We start from the raw sequence: 19141 nt of genomic DNA on the forward strand, positions 1-19141 counted from the left end.
TTTAGCTATTTTACAGATATTATTCTGTACTTTTTTATATTTATTCTGTATTTTTTTATATTTTCGGGATTTTCTTTTAGATATTTATTCTGTATTTAGTTTTTTTTTAGATATTTTACAGATATTTATTCTGTATATTTGAATATATTACACATTTTTTCTGAATTTTTAAAAATATTTTTAGATATTTTTTCAGTATTTTTTAGATATGTTTCTGTATTTTTTGATATTTTTCAGTATTTCTTTGACAAAATAAAGAAAAATGAGCAGAAACTGAAGCAAAGTCTCTATAAATTAGATTTATTAATGGTTCTTATACAATCTCTGATATGTAAAAACAACACGTGATTATTTTAATTAAACTGACAGAATACAGCTGCTGTCATCTTCATCATCATCATTATATGTAAACTATAAACAGACAGAAGTGTCCCATTTCTTGCTGTAACAGAACCCACCAGTGAAACTTTAAATAATGTTTGATAACAACGCAGTGAAGAAAAGTTACTAAATATTCTATTTTAATTCCCTTTCAAAGTAAAATATAACTTTGTATTATTACCACACAGCTCTGCTAAACATTTGATAATTTACTCACATTTAATTCCTAAAACTAGAACAAACATTACCCGGAGAGAACGACGTCGTTCGGTACAAATTAAAGAGAAAAAAGGTGCATTTTGAATTAATTCATTTGAATTAAAACGTGACATTTGTGCTTAATTTAATACGGAAGAATAAAGATTCTAATGTTAAGTAATAAATATTTAATTTTGTTCAAATGGAGAAGTTATTTTAAGTAAATGCAGATTTTTCTAAAATTTGTACCAATTTACATAATTATCAGGATGATTATTTTCTTTTAATTTTAAAATTGTTTGGTTTATTAAACATCAACATACCCCAGAGCTCAAAGTATGACGGGAATTTATGTGAAATATTTAATTAATTATAACGTAAGACCAACAAAAGTAACAAATTCTCACATTTTAGACCTGGAAACATCGTTTTAGGTGGTTTTGCTTGAAAAAATGACGATTAATGGACTAATCGCAGCGAAGCGTTACCCAAACCCTAAAGTATTTCCCGTAGAAACCGCCGCTGAGCTGCAGTTCCTCCGCCGACCACCGGGCGGCGCCCAGTCAGTCGTTCAGTCAGTAAGTAACGAAGTTGGCGGGGAAGATTCCGACGCGCCCGTCGTCCAGCCGCCCCTCCCACCAGTCGTACTTGGAGTCGGTCGTGGTGACGCAGGTGATGCGGTCGCCGGGGACGAAGCTCAGGTCGCCGGGCTGCTGTCCCGTGAACGGGTGGGTCGCCGTGACGACCAGCTCACCGCTCGCTGCGCCCACCGACGTTCCTCCGCCTGGAGGGGAATAAAATATAGTTTTAATAAATGATCATTTATTAGGAATATTAACAAAACATGTTTACAGACAGATAAATAAATATAAAATAATAATTAAAATAAAATAACTAATATAATTAGAAATATAAATAATGAGAAAATATAGATAGAAAATGTAAAAAAATTTAATTATAAAATTATATTATATATAATATTTATTCTTAAATTATATTATATCATATTAAAAATATAAAGAGCAGCTTGATGTCGCCGTACCGTAGTTTGGAGAGTTTCTGGAGGCGAACTGACCTGAAACAAAGAAAAAGTAAAAACTGTTTTTACAGTGACAGGATTTGCTGCTGTTTTTGGTTTTCATATTTTATATATTTCTTCTGTATTTTTAGATATTTTACACGTATTGTTTCTATATTTTTAGATATTTTTTTCTGTATTTTTTAGATATTCTTTCTCTATTTTTCTCTATTTTTTGATATCTTTCTGTATTTTTTAGATATTAGTTTTTTTCTGTATTATTTTTTGATATTTTTTAGTTATTTTTCTGTATTTTTTAGATATTTTAAGATATTTGTCTGTATTTGTTTAAATATATTTAAGCATTTCTTTGACATAATAAAGACAAATGAGCAAAAATAGAAGTAAAGTCTATGAATTAGATTTGTTGTTTATTAAGAAACAGAAAGAAAAAGTCAAAACTGATTTTCCAGTGTGAGGATTTGATATTGATATTATTAATAATAATAATAATAATAATTAATAATAATAACACTAATATAGATTATTATTAGTAGTAGTATTACATAAATACAAATAAATTATATTATTATATAAACATCCCTACTTCTATAAATGTTGTTATTTGAATGCTTTAATATTTAACATATATAACAGGTTGTGACCACCAGAGGGAACCGTCGTCTGTTAATAAGAGACTGAATGAAAACACTGATCTGATGAAGGAGGGAAGGGAAGGAAGGAAGGAAGGTACAGGGCAGGGAGGATGTAGTGGAGGAAAGAAGGAGATAGTGAAGGAACAGAGGTGGCAGAGAAGGAAAGGAAGTGATACCAAAGGGAAGAAGAAGGAATGCAGGAAGGAAAGAAGGAGATAGTGAAGACAGAACGTAAGGAAGGAAAAAGGACGCAGGAAAGGAAAGGAGGTGGAAGTGAAGGAAAGGAGCCAGAGTAAAGAAGGAGGTAGTGAAGGGAAGAAGTGGGTAAGGAAGGAAGGGAGGTGGTAGAGAAGATGTAGTGGAGGAGAAGGAAAGAAGTAAGGAAAGGAGATGATAGTGAAGGAACGGAGGTGGCAGAGAAGGAAAGGAGCCAAAGTGAAGAAGGGAGGAGGAGGTAAAGAAGGAGGTAATGAAAGTAAAGGAGGTGGAAGTGAAGGAAACTAGGGGGGAGGAAAGGAAAGGAAGATGTGTTGAAGGAAAGGAGGTAGTAGTGAAGGAAAAGGAGGTGGTAAGGAAGGAAAGGAGGAAGTAGGGAAGGAAAGAAAGGAGGGGGTAGGAAAGGAGAGGGCGGGGAGGATGTAGTGAAGGGAAATAAGTGGCAGAGAAGGAAAGGAAGTGATACCAAAGGAAAGAAGAAGGGTAGGAAAGGAGGAGGCAAAGAAGGAGAGAAGAACGTAAGGAAGGAAAAAGGATGCAAGAAAGGAAAGGAGGTGGCAGAGGAGACGTAGTGGAGGAGAAAGAAAGGAATAGGTGTCGAAGGAAAGGAGCCAAAAGTGAAGAAGGAAAGGAAGTAGCGAAGGAAGAACATAAGGTAAGGTAGGAAAAGTAAAGGAGGTGGAAGTGAAGGAAATATATGCATCTCTTCCTCGCCTCGCATCTCAGGTGGGAGGGACTAAGATGCTAGGAGAGGAGACGAGGAAAGGACTCTACCATCTCCTTTCCTTCCTTCCTTTCCTTCATGTTGTGTTTATGTAAACTCACTCCTCCGTCTTTGTTCTCCCTGTTCTGATCAGCAAGGAAAGGAGGAGGTAAAGAAGGAAGGAAAGGAGGTGTGAAAGGCTTGAAGGAGGTATATAAGAGGACACGAGGAGGTACCTGTTTTCAGAGAGAAGAAGAGAGGAAGGTAAAACTCACCTGAAGTCTCAGATTTGTAGATGGAGACGCTCGGGTACAGGACGTTTTTACCGGTGTTGGCTGGCGGTTGCTGCTGGTAGCTGGCTGGTGGTGGCTGGTAGCCTGCTGGCGGTTGCTGGTAACTGGCTGGCGGTTGCTTGAAGGTGCTTGCTGGTCTCTGAGGTGGAGCTGGAGGTCTGGTTGGCGGAATAGACGACTGGAGAGAGAGAGAGTCCCGTGAGTCGTTAGTCACGAGTCGGTAGTATCGTCAGTCCTGTGAGTCGGTAGTATCGTCAGTCCTGTGAGTCGGTGGTATCGTCAGTCCCGTGAGTCGGTAGTATCGTGAGTCGGTAGTCCCGTGAGTCAGTAGTATCGTCAGTCCCGTGAGTCGGTAGTCCCGTGAGTCAGTAGTATCGTCAGTCCCGTGAGTCGGTAGTCCCGTGAATCGGTAGTCCCGTGAGTCGGTAGTATCGTCAGTCCCGTGAGTCGGTAGTATCGTCAGTCCCGTGAGTCGGTAGTCCCGTGAGTCGGTAGTATCGTCAGTCCCGTGAGTCGTCAGTCCCGTGAGTCGGTAGTATCGTTGGTGCTGTTAGTCGGTAGTATCGTCAGTCCCGTGAGTCGGTAGTCCCGTGAGTCGGTAGTATCGTCAGTCCCGTGAGTCGTCAGTCCCGTGAGTCGGTAGTATCGTTGGTGCTGTTAGTCGGTAGTATCGTCAGTCCCGTGAGTCGGTAGTATCGTCAGTCCCGTGAGTCGGTAGTCCCGTGAGTCGGTAGTATCGTCAGTCCCGTGAGTCGGTAGTATCGTCAGTCCCGTGAGTCGGTAGTCCCGTGAGTCGGTAGTATCGTCAGTCCCGTGAGTCGTCAGTCCCGTGAGTCGGTAGTATCGTTGGTGCTGTTAGTCGGTAGTATCGTCAGTCCCGTGAGTCGGTAGTCCCGTGAGTCGGTAGTATCGTCAGTCCCGTGAGTCGTCAGTCCCGTGAGTCGGTAGTATCGTTGGTGCTGTTAGTCGGTAGTATCGTCAGTCCCGTGAGTCGGTAGTATCGTCAGTGTTGGTTATGTACCTTTGGACGCAGGTTCTTGCTGACCCAGTCGGCATTGTAGGCCTCAGTGTAGACCTCCAGGATGTGGTAGAGGTCGTAGCATTCTGGCGGCGGCTCCACATCACCGTTCAAAATCCCCGACGCACGGATTTCTCTTGAGTAGAACCTGCAGCGGCACCAATACTCCCATATTTAATATTTATGTTCACATAAACAATGCTTCACATGAAGGCAGGTCAACCGGTTGCGGTTCGTACTTGCGGTTGGTTTCTTTGCGTTCGATCAGGCCGGATCCCTCCAGAGAAATACCAGCAAACAAACCTCTGGATCTGCAGTAGGTAAAGACCGCCGTCGTGCTGCGAAGAGCCACGTCGGCCTCCACGTTCCTGAGCGACAGAAAGACAAAGGACAACGTTATCTCTGTGGTTCTAGAGATAACCACATCTGAAGCTCCTGTTGGAAGAACTCTGTCTAAAAAATGTCCGATGTCAGATGTTACAACACTTACACCAATAAGACGGGATAAGAACCGTTTATTTTGAACATCAATCTCAACTGATTGACCAGTTTGTTTTAGATCATTAACATCTGAAGAAAATTCCTTACTGTCAAATCTGAAATAAAAAGCATTTAATCATCAGCGAGGTGTCTAAGCTGAAGTTATGAAGCCTAACCCCCCGCCCCCCCGGGTGTCTCCATCATGAGACGCCGTCATTGTCTTCATACCAGGCAGTCCTTAAAATACCTTCGTTCTGCCTCAGTCTGTTTCTAGTATTCCATTTCTTCACTGCGTCAGTGTTGCCTTCCTCTGAAGCTGCTTTCTTGTTATACAAAAGGTTCTTTATTCCCTCAAGAACTAATGTTTATTATTTGGAATTATCTTGATTTCCTTAGTGGGAATTAAACAGAGCAGCCCTGTTGTGGTTGGACGATCCTCAGTCCAAACCTGAACTCGTCTTCTTACCACCGGTTCAGACACGGGAAGGAGGAGCACTAAGTTCTGGTCTGAGAGTCCCAACGGGGGTCCCACAACAGACTTAAAATACCCCTTAACAGAGATAGAAGTAGGACGGGTGACGTACTGGTAGAAGCTGCCTAGCGACCTCTTTAAGGTGCAACGGTTGAAAACACCTAGAATAAAATTCAGGGCGTCCAGGGAGGTGGATTGACAGTTCTGAACCACTCTGGAGACTCTTTTGGCATCCGCTGTTGGATGAATATATTCAACTGCGACAAATATCTCCCTCTGAAGATGAAAAGGCCTTAACGAGACAGGAAGCAGCTCAACATCCGTATCACACAACCGTTCCCGTACAGTGATATTGGTACCATCTGCGGTTGAGTCCAAAAAAAGTCCACTAAATGTCCGAAAAAGAAGAAGTCTGAAAAATGTCTAAAAGAAGAACAAAAAAGAACAAAAAAAGACAAAAAAAATGTCTGAAAAATGTCCAAAACGAAAAAAGTCTGAAAAATGTAAAAAACAAATGTCTAAAAAAAGTTTTAAAAAATATCTAACAAATGTCCGAAAAAAGTGAAAAATGTAAAAATTAAAAAACAAAAGTTTTTAAAAAAAGTTTTATAAAAAAAGTTTTTAAAAAAACTCCGAAAAATATATCTGACAAATGTCCGAAAAAAAGTGAAAAATAAAAACTGTCTGAAAAAATGTCCGAAACAATATCTGACATATGTCCGAAAAATGTCGGGACAGGCGTTGCTCAGTGCTCACACAGTGACAGCGCCGTCATCTTCAGCAACTTGAGGACTGTTTTAGTTGTTATGATTGTAAAAGTTAGATGTTACAACACTAACACCAATAAGACGGCATAAGAACCATTTATTTAGTCCAGAGCTCAAGTCGGTCAAACGGTCTAAAAAGATGCTCGTTAAATATAGATATTTTAAAGTAGCTTCCCCGACACGGTTTACTGAACAGCTGGAACAGGAAACTGGTGTTCTCTGTCAGTATATTTTAAGATAAATGTGAATCTACTCGCTGGCAGATTGAATCCAGACGGATTATCTCACTTCATCTTCTTTATGTCTGCAGAACACTTCGTTATGATGATGTCATTGTTTACCTGCGAGTCAAATACCTGGCCGAGCCCACACACACAGACAGAAAGACATGCTGAAACGATGTCTTCATTCTAAAATTAACCTCACACACACATAAACCTCTAACATAAATCACATCTGGAGGTCTAACAGATGTTTTCTGCTTCAGGCCTGAAAACACGACGACCGTCATCAAACGATCTCATAAATCTGGAGGCAAAATAAAACATTAAAGCTATAATTTACACCAGAAGTAATTATTAGAGGAAGTGACGATGACGGGCAGACGGTGAGAGTGCAGGTAGTCACCTGCCCATCGGTCCCACGGCAACGGTGCAGTTCCCGCCCAGCGTCAGGTTCCCGCCCTTAGTGAACGCCTCGACGGCCCGCCGATGGTTCAGGATGATCACCAGGTCCGACACCTAAGGGACAAACATTTCTGGCTCAGGATGAATCAAATCATCATCTTATAAAATAAGAAATAAAAAGGTAATATTTGTGCGTGAGGACTCACCTCCACCCCGATCTCGAAGCCTCCTCCCAGACCGGCGATGCCGATGGCCGACGGCGCTGACCAGCCTGAACACAAACAGTAAAACGTTGTAGAAGATGTGTTGATTAAGAGTTTAAAGAGATAGAGAGATCAGAGTTATACTGCTGTATGTTTTAATCAGATCTAAAAAGAGTCTACAGAACCGTCCTCCATTTGATGATGGTTCTATCCGGACCTGTGATCAATGGTACCAGCTGAGTCCAAAAAAGTCCAAGAAATCTCCAAAAAAATAAATTCTGAAAACAATGTCCATTAAATGTGCGGGAAAAAAAAAATCTGAAAAATGTCCACCAAATCTAAAAAAAAATGTAAATATTTCCGAAAAATTGCTGAAAAAGTAAAACAAAAAAACATTAATGTCTGAAAAAATGTAAAGAATAAATTCTGATAAAATGTCCAATAAATGTCTAAAATGTCCCAAAAAAATCAGAAAAATGTCCGAAACAAAGTATAAAAATGTCCGCTACATATCCCAACAATGTCAAAAAAATCCCGAAAAATGTCTGAAAAGTGCTTAAAATGGCGTATTGTCACATGATCTATGACATCATCGTTCAAGGTATCGACTATTCCTTCGTAATTTAGCGTCACATTAGCCGGAGGGTTATACCAACCAAATTTGAATTGGAACATCTGATATTCTCTAAATTTGGTCGCCACATTGCTCATCATTTCAGACATATTTCCCTCTCATTGGCTCCGCCCAACAGGAAGTCAGCCATGTTGGACTTTGTGCGTTAATTTTCCTTTTATGAACCCGTGTTTGAGGACTTCTAGATGTCCTGACCATGTCCTCTCCATCTGCACGCTCTAACTGGACTGATGATGTCACCGTCAAGCCACAATTACGTGCGGCGACCATCAGACGGTTGTGAAGTAACCACAGAACCCCCCGTGGTGACGTGCACATCAAAGTTGTTATCTCGATGAATTACACGGCTCATCAGCAGGCGTGATGAAGACACAATGAGAACGGTTCACACAGCTCCACAAGAAGCTCTGAAGTCTCCTCGATGCTTTTATAACGCCATCCCACCTCGTGGTCGAGTACGCCACCGGTGAGTCACGGTAGTAGAGCTCGCCGTGTCCTCTGGTGAACACAGAGCAGCAGCTAACTGGTGGAGGTAGAGAGACGCTGAGGACAGACGCCATGAGACATGATGCATCAGCTATTATAGACCTCTATGTTATCAGTTCTAACTACAGCAGCGCAGTAACCTGAAGAACCTGCAGAACCTCCTCATAGAGGACTAGAACCAGTCAAAGACCACTACAATCTCCTGAGAGACCAATAGATCAAAGATCACTAGAACCTCCTTATAGAGGACAGGAACCAGTCAAAGACCACTAGAATCGCCTGAAAGACCAATAGAACCTCCTCAAAGATCACTAGAACCTCCTCATAGACAAGAACCAATCAAAGACCACTACAATCGCCTGAAAGACCAATAGAACCTCCTCAAAGATCACTAGAACCAATCAAAGACCACTATAATCGCCTGAAAGACCAATAGAACCTCCTCAAAGATCCATAGAACCTCCTCATAGAGGACTAGAACAAATCAAAGACCACTACAATCTCCTGAAAGACCAATAGAACCTCCTCAAAAATCACCAGAACCTCCTCATAGAGGACTAGAACCAATCAAAGACCACTACAATCGCCTGAAAGACCAATAGAACCTCCTCAAAGATCACTAGAACCTCCTCATAGAGGACTAGAACCTACCAAAGACCACTACAATCTCCTGAAAAAATAATAGAACCTCCTCAAAGATCACTAGAACCTCCTCATAGATGACTAGAACCAATCAAAGACCACTACAATCTCCTGAGAGACCGATAGAACCTGCTCCTATACCTAAAGCACCATAACCTAAACAACCAATAGAACCTCCTCAAAGACCATTAGAAGCTCCTCAAAGACAACTAGAACCAATCAAAGACCACTACAAAGAAAGACCAATAGAACCTCCTCTTAGACCTAAAGGACTACTACTAGTACTACTACTCAGGGCTGAAGAACGTCATCATGGAACCTAAACGTGATCATAGAGGGCATTAATAACGTGCGTTTCTAATAGTTTTATATTGTTATTATGGTGTTTTTTGGGGGGGGGTTTCAGACCTGCCTCCGTGTAGTGATATAATAATATAAAAAGTAAATGTTCTCTCTCTACTCGGTTCTCTTCTTCTGACTTGATGTTTTGACAGCTGCTGGATGTTATCAGGCTCTAGAACACAAACAAAGACGCTATCTGTTCTACATTTATTCACACTGATACCATCTAAAGAGTAACGAAATTAAATCAAGACTTCAGAGTTCTCACATTTGGTTGAAGTTCTCGTTTCAATCTGGAAAACCAAGAAAAGGCCCCGGAGAGGAGGCGGGTCCGCTCTGTGTGACCCTCGCTGTGTTCTTTAGGGGGGAACGACGTCTTCCTCATCATCAATAATCAGAGTCATCAGATGACTGCACGCCACGGGGAGATCGGAGGGACTTTTTCTCCTCGTTACCACGGCAACGCCAAACGTCACCGAAAAATACAAGACGACGTGAAAGAAAAAACATCAACAAGACCACCTGCCTGATACTGACCTCCTCCAGGACCACTAGAACCTCCTCAAAGACCAACAGAACCTCTTCGTAGACAACTAGAACCTCCTCGTAGACGACTAGAACCTCCTCGGAGACGACTAAAACCTCCTCGTAGACTAACGAACAGAGAGTCGGGTTCTTACGTCTGTCGGCCAGTCGGGCGATGACGATGCCGCTGCCTCCTCTGGCGGTGATCATGAAGCCGGCCTTGATGACGGAGATGATGGCGAGACCTTCTGCCCTCGCTATGACATGAGCTGTAAACACACCAGAGAACATAGAACATATAGAACGTCCTCCTCAGACACAGACGGTACAATAATAAAGGTCAGAACAGTTGGTGTGGTTCTGGTACCGGGGATGAGTCTGTCCGGTCCGTTCCCTTTGGAGAGCTCGGTGAACTCTCTCAGGATCTTGGCGGCTTTCTTAGCCTCCGACTTCAGATTGGAGGGTATCGGGTTATTCACTGAAAAACACACAGATTATACGGTTGGTTAAGACATCAACAGCTGATTCAGAGAGGATCTGACCTTTCCCGACACTTCGTTGGCCCGCATCACAACTCACAAAGAGAGGAGTCACAGAACTCATCAATGAGCTCCTTGTTGAGTTAAATTTATTTCATCTCGTCTAAATCTGTGCCAAAATATCAGCAGACTTTTTAAAAAGCTCTGATTGTGAGGGGGGTTCTTTTATTGGTGGAACAGATTGACCTGTGTGACTGGACTGTGAGTCCATAAAACGTCAGGAACTACAGAACTCATCTGAAGCTGGAACCAGCGACTTCATACATTCTGATTAGTTTTCAGTCGATCAACTAATCAATAAATGGGTTCAGCTCTACAAGCTGTGTTGGAGCTAAGAAACACCAACTTCACTGATATTTTTGACACTGCGACGCCTGCTAACGGGCCTGGCCCCTTATCTGTCTTTCAGAGGTTGTTACAGGCTCAGTTTTAAAGCTAGAGTGAAGATGCTGGTATCATAGTAAACTATAAACCTGATGAGTCCATCGGTACCATCCATGTCATACCAGCTGGTCATGAAGGGGGTTAAACAACGCTCCAAACTTACACTACATTTTGTCGAGGAAAAAGCATTTTCAAAAGGACCTAGAACCATTTTCAAAGGGGTCCCTTGACCTCTGACCTCCAGATATGTGAATGTGTGAGGGCTTTTGTCCAAAAAATGTCAGAGAAATTACCTATAAAAGGTCAGAAAAAATGTTTACGAAAAAAGTCTGAAAAATGTCCAAAACAAATCAGAAAAAACGTACGAAAAATGTTTAAAAATATCAGAAAAAAAGGCTGTAAAAGTCTGAAACATTTCAGAAAAAAGTCTGAAAAATGTCCAAAATTTCTTTCGAAAAATGTCTAAAAAAAGTCACAAATAAATGTTTAAAAATGTCCATTAAAAGTCTGAAAAATGTCAGAAAAAAAGTCAGAAAGTTGTCCAAAAGAAAGTCAGAAAAAAAGTACAAAAAAATGTTTAAAAATGTCAGAAAATAAAGGCTGTAAAATTCTGAAACATTTCAGAAAAAAGTCTGAAAAATGTCCAAAAAAGTCCGGAAAAAATGCCCGAAAGAAAGGCAGAAGAAAAGTCCGATCCTGGTATCATATGAAACTACAAAACCTGATGAATCCATCGGTACCAACCATGTCAGACTAGCTGTTCATGAAGGAGGTCAAACAACGCTCCAAACTGACACTACAGTCGCCAAATCACAGCATGGCTTCTTCTGTGGTGTTCCTCAAGGTCTTGGTGTCTTAATGTGGAAGTCTGGAGGGATTATTGATCATTTTTATATCAATTCTCCAGTGGCAAACATTTTTTAAATTTAGCACCAAATCTGTGGAACAAATGGTATCAACTTATGAGACATAATAGAGCATGGGGATGGACATCATATACTTCTATCATCATGTTCTAAGCTCTTTTTATTATTTATTATATTTTATTTCTGACTTGGGAACACCAACTTGCTGCTCTATAGAGAGTGTTCTGACATCTCAGTACGACACGCCAAGCCGAGTTCTCCAGAGAGCGATAAACAGAAAATCAGTGGACATCCCCTAAGCACCCTCTGAGGGATGCTAGTCCCTCCGGTCACCCCTCCCGTCACCCTCACTTCTGTCCGCTGCCATCTGGAAGGAGCTGCAGGGCGTTAGACACCCAAACAGCTTACAGCCCCGAGACATCACTAAATCACTGATTAACTGTCTGCTGTGTTATGATTATGAATCAGAACCCTGACGGATCTCTGGCCTTGTTGCAGAACCCTGACGGATTCTGAAAAATATTGACAAATGTCCCAAAAACAGTCCAAAAAATATCAGAAAAAAGTAAAAAAAAAAAAATCTTTTTTGAAAGAAGTCCTAAAAAAGTCTGAAAACTGTCCAAAAAGAACTCAAAAAAGAACCCCAAAAAGAACCCTGACTGATCTCTGGGCTGGTTACAGAACCCTGACGGATCTCTGGCCTTGTTGCAGAACCCTGACGGATCTCTGGCCTTGTTGCAGAACCCTGACTGATCTCTGGGCTGGTTACAGAACCCTGACGGATCTCTGGCCTTGTTGCAGAACCCTGACGGATCTCTGGGCTGGTTACAGAACCCTGACTGATCTCTGGGCTGGTTACAGAACCCTGACTGATCTCTGGGCTGGTTACAGAACCCTGACTGATCTCTGGGCTGGCTACAGAACCCTGACTGATCTCTGGGCTGGCTACAGAACCCTGACTGATCTCTGGGCTGGCTACAGAACCCTGACTGATCTCTGGGCTGGTTACAGAACCCTGACTGATCTCTGGGCTGGTTACAGAACCCTGACTGATCTCTGGGCTGGTTACAGAACCCTGACTGATCTCTGGGCTGGTTACAGAACCTTGATGGATCTCTGGCCTTGTTACAGAACCTTGATGGATCTCTGGGCTGGTTACAGAACCCTGACGGATCTCTGGCCTTTTTACAGAACCCTGACGGATCTCTGGGCTGGTTACAGAACCCTGACTGATTTCTGGGCTGGTTACAGAACCCTGACTGATCTCTGGGCTGGTTACAGAACCCTGACTGATCTCTGGGCTGGTTACAGAACCCTGACTGATCTCTGGGCTGGTTACAGAACCCTGACTGATCTCTGGGCTGGCTACAGAACCCTGACTGATCTCTGGGCTGGCTACAGAACCCTGACTGATCTCTGGGCTGGCTACAGAACCCTGACTGATCTCTGGGCTGGCTACAGAACCCTGACTGATCTCTGGGCTGGTTACAGAACCCTGACTGATCTCTGGGCTGGTTACAGAACCCTGACTGATCTCTGGGCTGGTTACAGAACCCTGACTGATCTCTGGGCTGGTTACAGAACCTTGATGGATCTCTGGCCTTGTTACAGAACCTTGATGGATCTCTGGGCTGGTTACAGAACCCTGACGGATCTCTGGCCTTTTTACAGAACCCTGACGGATCTCTGGGCTGGTTACAGAACCCTGACTGATCTCTGGGCTGGTTACAGAACCTTGATGGATCTCTGGGCTGGTTACAGAACCCTGACTGATCTCTGGGCTGGTTACAGAACCTTGATGGATCTCTGGGCTGGTTACAGAACCCTGACTGATCTCTGGGCTGGTTACAGAACCCTGACTGATCTCTGGGCTGGTTACAGAACCCTGACTGATCTCTGGGCTGGTTACAGAACCCTGACTGATCTCTGGGCTGGTTACAGAACCCTGACTGATCTCTGGGCTGGTTACAGAACCCTGACTGATCTCTGGGCTGGTTACAGAACCTTGATGGATCTCTGGCCTTGTTACAGAACCTTGATGGATCTCTGGGCTGGTTACAGAACCCTGACGGATCTCTGGCCTTTTTACAGAACCCTGACGGATCTCTGGGCTGGTTACAGAACCCTGACTGATCTCTGGGCTGGTTACAGAACCCTGACTGATCTCTGGGCTGGTTACAGAACCCTGACTGATCTCTGGGCTGGTTACAGAACCCTGACTGATCTCTGGGCTGGTTACAGAACCCTGACTGATCTCTGGGCTGGTTACAGAACCCTGACGGATCTCTGGGCTGGTTACAGAACCCTGACTGATCTCTGGGCTGGTTACAGAACCTTGATGGATCTCTGGGCTGGTTACAGAACCCTGACTGATCTCTGGGCTGGTTACAGAACCTTGATGGATCTCTGGGCTGGTTACAGAACCTTGATGGATCTCTGGCCTTGTTACAGAACCTTGATGGATCTCTGGGCTGGTTACAGAACCCTGACTGATCTCTGGGCTGGTTACAGAACCCTGACGGATCTCTGGCCTTTTTACAGAACCCTGACGGATCTCTGGGCTGGTTACAGAACCCTGACTGATCTCTGGGCTGGTTACAGAACCTTGATGGATCTCTGGGCTGGTTACAGAACCTTGATGGATCTCTGGGCTGGTTACAGAACCCTGACTGATCTCTGGGCTGGTTACAGAACCTTGATGGATCTCTGGGCTGGTTACAGAACCTTGATGGATCTCTGGGCTGGTTACAGAACCTTGATGGATCTCTGGCCCTGTTACAGAACCCTGACGGATCTCTGGGCTGGTTACAGAACCTTGATGGATCTCTGGGCTGGTTACAGAACCCTGACTGATCTCTGGGCTGGTTACAGAACCCTGACTGATCTCTGGGCTGGTTACAGAACGCTGACTGATCTCTGGGCTGGTTACAGAACCCTGACTGATCTCTGGGCTGGTTACAGAACCTTGATGGATCTCTGGGCTGGTTACAGAACGCTGACTGATCTCTGGGCTGGTTACAGAACCTTGATGGATCTCTGGGCTGGTTACAGAACGCTGACTGATCTCTGGGCTGGTTACAGAACCCTGACTGATCTCTGGGCTGGTTACAGAACCCTGACGGATCTCTGGCCTTTTTACAGAACCCCGACTGATCTCTGGGCTGGTTACAGAACCCTGACTGATCTCTGGGCTGGTTACAGAACCCTGACTGATCTCTGGGCTGGTTACAGAACCCTGACTGATCTCTGGGCTGGTTACAGAACCTTGATGGATCTCTGGGCTGGTTACAGAACCTTGATGGATCTCTGGGCTGGTTACAGAACCTTGATGGATCTCTGGCCTTGTTACAGAACCCTGACTGATCTCTGGGCTGGTTACAGAACCCTGACGGATCTCTGGCCTTTTTACAGAACCCCGACTGATCTCTGGGCTGGTTACAGAACCCTGACTGATCTCTGGGCTGGTTACAGAACCTTGACTGATCTCTGGGCTGGTTACAGAACCCCGACTGATCTCTGGGCTGGTTACAGAACCCTGACTGATCTCTGGGCTGGTTACAGAACGCTGACTGATCTCTGGGCTGGTTACAGAACGCTGACTGATCTCTGGGCTGGTTACAGAACGCTGACTGATCTCTGGGCTGGTTACAGAACCCTGACGGATCTCTGGCCTCGTTACAGAACCCTGACTGATCTCTGGCCTTGTTAGCGTATTGTAGCTCAGCTGAGGATGTGGTTCTGTCATGTGTCAGGAATGTGCTGCAGCAGCAGCAGCAGCAGCAGGCGGCATGTTGGCAGACTGGTCTGTGCTGTCACTGTCAGACACCGACAGCACAGACAGGAACCCAGAGAACCAGATGATCAGAGTTCTACACCAGAACGTAGTACCTCCTGTGAGGAGGTTCTGTTCTTCAGTGTTTGTTAGTTTGTCTCTCAGCCATGCTACTGAACATGCTACCTATGAGGAAGTTCTGTTGGTCTTTGAAGACTGTCATCGTTGAGGAGGTTCTAATCATCGTTGAGGAGGTTCTAATGGCCGTTGGGGATGTTCTAGTGGTCTACAAGGGGGTTCTATTACTATATGAGGAGTTTCTGTTGGTCTTTGAAGACATCCCGGAGATGACAAGAAACTCCTCATATTTTATTAGAATCTAAAGGACAACTAGAACCTCCACAAAAAAAACACTAACACCTCCTCATAGATGACTAGAACCACTAGAACCATCTTTGTGTGGACCTCATCAAAAAACAATAAAACTAGTACCATTAGGACTCCTTTAAAGACCAATAGAACCTCATCAAATACTACTAGAACCTCTACACACATGACTAGATCCTAGAAGCCCACAAGTGACACCTTTAAGACCTCTAGAACCTCCTCATAGACGAACAGAACCTAAAAGTCTGCTAGAATTTACGTAAATATATCAAAAAAAGATCCTGCTCAGCCACGGAACCACATGAAATCCAACTAATAAAACCTTTTACTAGAATCTAAAGGACAAATAGAACCTCCACAAAAAAGACCACTAACGCCTCCTCATAGATGACTAGAACCACCAGAACCACCTTTATGTGGACCGCATTAAAAAACAATAAAACTAGTACCATTAGGACTCTTTTAAAGACGACTAGAACCTCAACAAAGACCACTAGAGTATCCTCGAAGACCTCTAGAACCTCCCGAAGACCTCTAGAACCTCCTCATAGACCTCTAGAACCTCCCGAAGACCTCTAGAACCTCCTCATAGACCTCTAGAACCTCCTCATAGACGACCAGAACCTAAACTCCTGCTAGAATTTACGTAAAGATAACAAAAAAAAGATCCTGCTCAGCCACAGAACCACATGAAATCCAACTAATAAAACCTCCTTAAAGACCACTAGAACCTCACCCTCCAATAGAACCTCCTCTACAACCTAATAACCAGAACCCTCAGAGACCACCCCCCCCCGCCCCCCAGTGGAACCATCACATCACCTGACATCTGTCACCAACACCAGGTGAACCTCCGTTAAGCTGTTTTTACAGACTAAAAACACACCTGTAGAACCTGTAGAACCTGTGGAACCGTACACTGAGGAGGAAACCAGCGACAGGTAAAGACAGACAGGTAGACACCGACAAGTAAAGAGGTATACAGGTAGAGACAGACAGGTAAAGAGGTATACAGGTAGAGACAGACAGGTAAAGACAGACAGGTAGAGACAGACAGGTAAAGAGGTATACAGGTAGAGACAGACAGGTAAAGACAGACAGGTAGAGACAGACAGGTAAAGAGGTATACAGGTAGAGACAGACAGGTAGAAGCAGCAGAACTGTCACCAGGTGAATCTTTTGGGTTCTAATTAACTTACTTTTCTTTCTGTCCCTGAGTTCCTCTCTCTGGTTGTTCACCTGCGGACAGGTGAGCTGCTCGTGCCGCTCTCTCTCTCTCTCTCTCTCTCTTCACTTCCGCCTCACCTGACTCTCTCTTCTCAGCTCCGTGACGCGCAGCCGGAAACCACACACACACACACGGTCAGGTGAATTAAAGCAGGTGAATCTGACCCACCTGTGTACCTGTCCAGGTGGGCGTGGCTTCTGTATCGATCGATCTTTAAGATGGGAATGAGAAGTTTGGTTGTCAGGGAGACGGGCGGCGCGCGGACGGAGGGGGGTGGAACAGCTGTGCGCGCTCCCGTGCGCGTTCATGATTACTGCCTGAGCTAAGTTTCCCCTCAGTTCAGTCTCTCAGGCATCAAACGTCACATTAATAATAATTAAAATGATTTTCTTGTTGTAACATGTGTGAATATTTATTATATATATATTTATTTTTACTTTTTTAAAACTTTTTTTTCAGACATTTTATTTAACTTTTTTATTTTTTTTTTACTTTTTTTTCTGACATTTTTCAGACAGTTGTTTTTACTTTTTTAAAACTTTGTTCGGACTTTTTTTTAACTTTTTTTTCCCGAAATTTCTTCTGATATTTTTTTTAATCTTTTTTTCAGAAATTTAAAAAAAAACTTTTTGTCAGACATTTTTCCTGAATTTTTTTTTTTACTTTTTTAAAACTTTTATTTCCGACATTTTTTGATCTATTTATATTAAAGAAATAAAAAGTCAATATACAACACAATAAAACAATAATTAAGAGATAAAATAAAACAGGAAGTTAGGAGACGTAAAGATAAAAAACAAAAGCACATTAAAAAGCCATAAGAGGACGTTAGAAATTAGATTTAAAGCTGATGTTTTTGTAAATTCAGTGCATATCTGTTGGATTAGTTACTAGTCTGTTATAGTTCATATTTAGAGATTGTTTTGTTGTATATTATGATTCCTGTTTTGCAGCCCGAGAGAGACGGAGAACCTTCCCACAGTCTCTCAGCTAACGTGATAATATTACGTTTTGTTATTAATCCGTCTGCAGGGAAATAAACGGCCGTCCTCGTGGGAGGTCAGAGGTCACGAGCCGAGGCGGGGGGATTCCCTTGTTTCTCCACATCATGCCTTCAAAATAAAAGCAAAACTGCATCAACTGCAAGATGAACATATAACAAGCAGTAAGAAGTACTCATCTTTTAGTAAAAGTACTAATACCATGATCTATTATTAGCCTGTATTGTGAGTGTGGTTGGAGGTCGGGGACTTCCTTGTTGACACATTAACTTAATGACATCCGGCTGACATTCAGCGTTCGCAGCCAGCCGGAGCAGCGGTGAAGATGTGATCCGTCTCAGGAAGTCACAGTCTGGTTCTCCACCGCCGGAGGAAACAGCATCTTATCTCCTCCTGGCACAACATTTACTAGTATTACTGCTATTTAAAGACTCCGTTACAGACTGTTTCCACAGTTAACATCTGAGGCCCGAGGCCTGTACTACGAAGCAGGATTTGTGGTTATCGAGGTAACTTCAGGGTTAACTCTGGGTTTTCCGTACTAAGAAGCTGGTTCACTTCTTACCGGGGTAGATCTCCATGGTTACTGATGCTGAACGGCTAACCTGCTCCGGAGCAGGTTATGTTCCAGATAAGAGATCAACTCGTATGAAAGCACCGTCTACTGACCAATCAGAGCTCAGTGCGGTGATTATATGATAATATCACACACATATGAAGACGTTTAAATCATAATCCAGATTAAAAACAACACAGTCTAAACTGACAGATACAGGAAGGACAGCTGACTTTATGCTGGAGGTGTTTACCGCTTTGAATTATGTTTTCATATTTATTCTTTTTGACTTGCTCTTGAGTCCGTTTCACACCGTCAGAGAGGAGGGAAGCAGGTGAAAGGATGATTTAGATACTCATAGATGCAACATCATATTCGCAGTGTAAAATGATGAGTAATCCATTCATCTATTATACTCTGAAAAGTTATTTATATCTAGACGAGTATATCTGACTTTTGAGTGTTCCGTAAAATGAATAATAATCTCTCTGCCTGCTGTCAGTAGTCTTGTTCATGTCTGTGATTGGATATAAACTGCAAACACCTCCCTGTTCATGTGAACGCGCTCATATCCAGACAGAGAAACCCTGGGTTGATTTACCGAGTTGATAACCAGCTTCGTAGTTCAGTTTAGCGAGATCTCGGTTGTTAGGTTAAGTGAAGCCAGATAACGAGAAGATACCCTGGGTATGTTGAACTCGCTTCGTAGTACAGACCTCTGATGGTTTCACTTTACGAGTCAGATGAG

The 19141-nt window shown here is 43.1% G+C and overlaps 1 protein-coding gene across 2 annotated transcripts; it reads right to left on the reverse strand.

The window, feature by feature from the left end:
- Positions 1-284: 284 nt before the first annotated feature.
- On the reverse strand, positions 285-16950 carry sh3yl1 (SH3 and SYLF domain containing 1). 2 transcript variants are annotated; one of them, XM_074626830.1, is made up of 10 exons: positions 16808-16950; positions 10028-10138; positions 9816-9929; positions 7035-7099; positions 6830-6942; positions 4723-4851; positions 4487-4631; positions 3448-3643; positions 1622-1654; positions 285-1363 (listed from the first exon to the last, which is right to left on the reverse strand). In XM_074626830.1, coding segments are annotated over exons 1-10 (1116 nt in total). In that variant the 5' UTR covers positions 16809-16950; the 3' UTR covers positions 285-1154. The 2 variants fall into 2 exon arrangements, with proteins under 2 accessions (XP_074482931.1, XP_074482932.1); XM_074626831.1 differs by lacking the exon at positions 1622-1654.
- Positions 16951-19141: the final 2191 nt, after the last annotated feature.

This window comes from Sebastes fasciatus, chromosome 24 (assembly GCF_043250625.1).
Source record: "Sebastes fasciatus isolate fSebFas1 chromosome 24, fSebFas1.pri, whole genome shotgun sequence".
In the NCBI taxonomy this organism is placed as follows: domain Eukaryota; kingdom Metazoa; phylum Chordata; class Actinopteri; order Perciformes; family Sebastidae; genus Sebastes; species Sebastes fasciatus.

Coding starts and splice junctions, on each gene's coding strand:
- sh3yl1 (XM_074626830.1), bottom strand. Junction 4,632..4,722: donor CGCAAAGAAACCAACCGCAA/GTACGAACCGCA, acceptor GTGCCGCTGCAG/GTTCTACTCAAGAGAAATCC. Junction 3,644..4,486: donor GCAAGAACCTGCGTCCAAAG/GTACATAACCAA, acceptor CTCTCTCTCCAG/TCGTCTATTCCGCCAACCAG.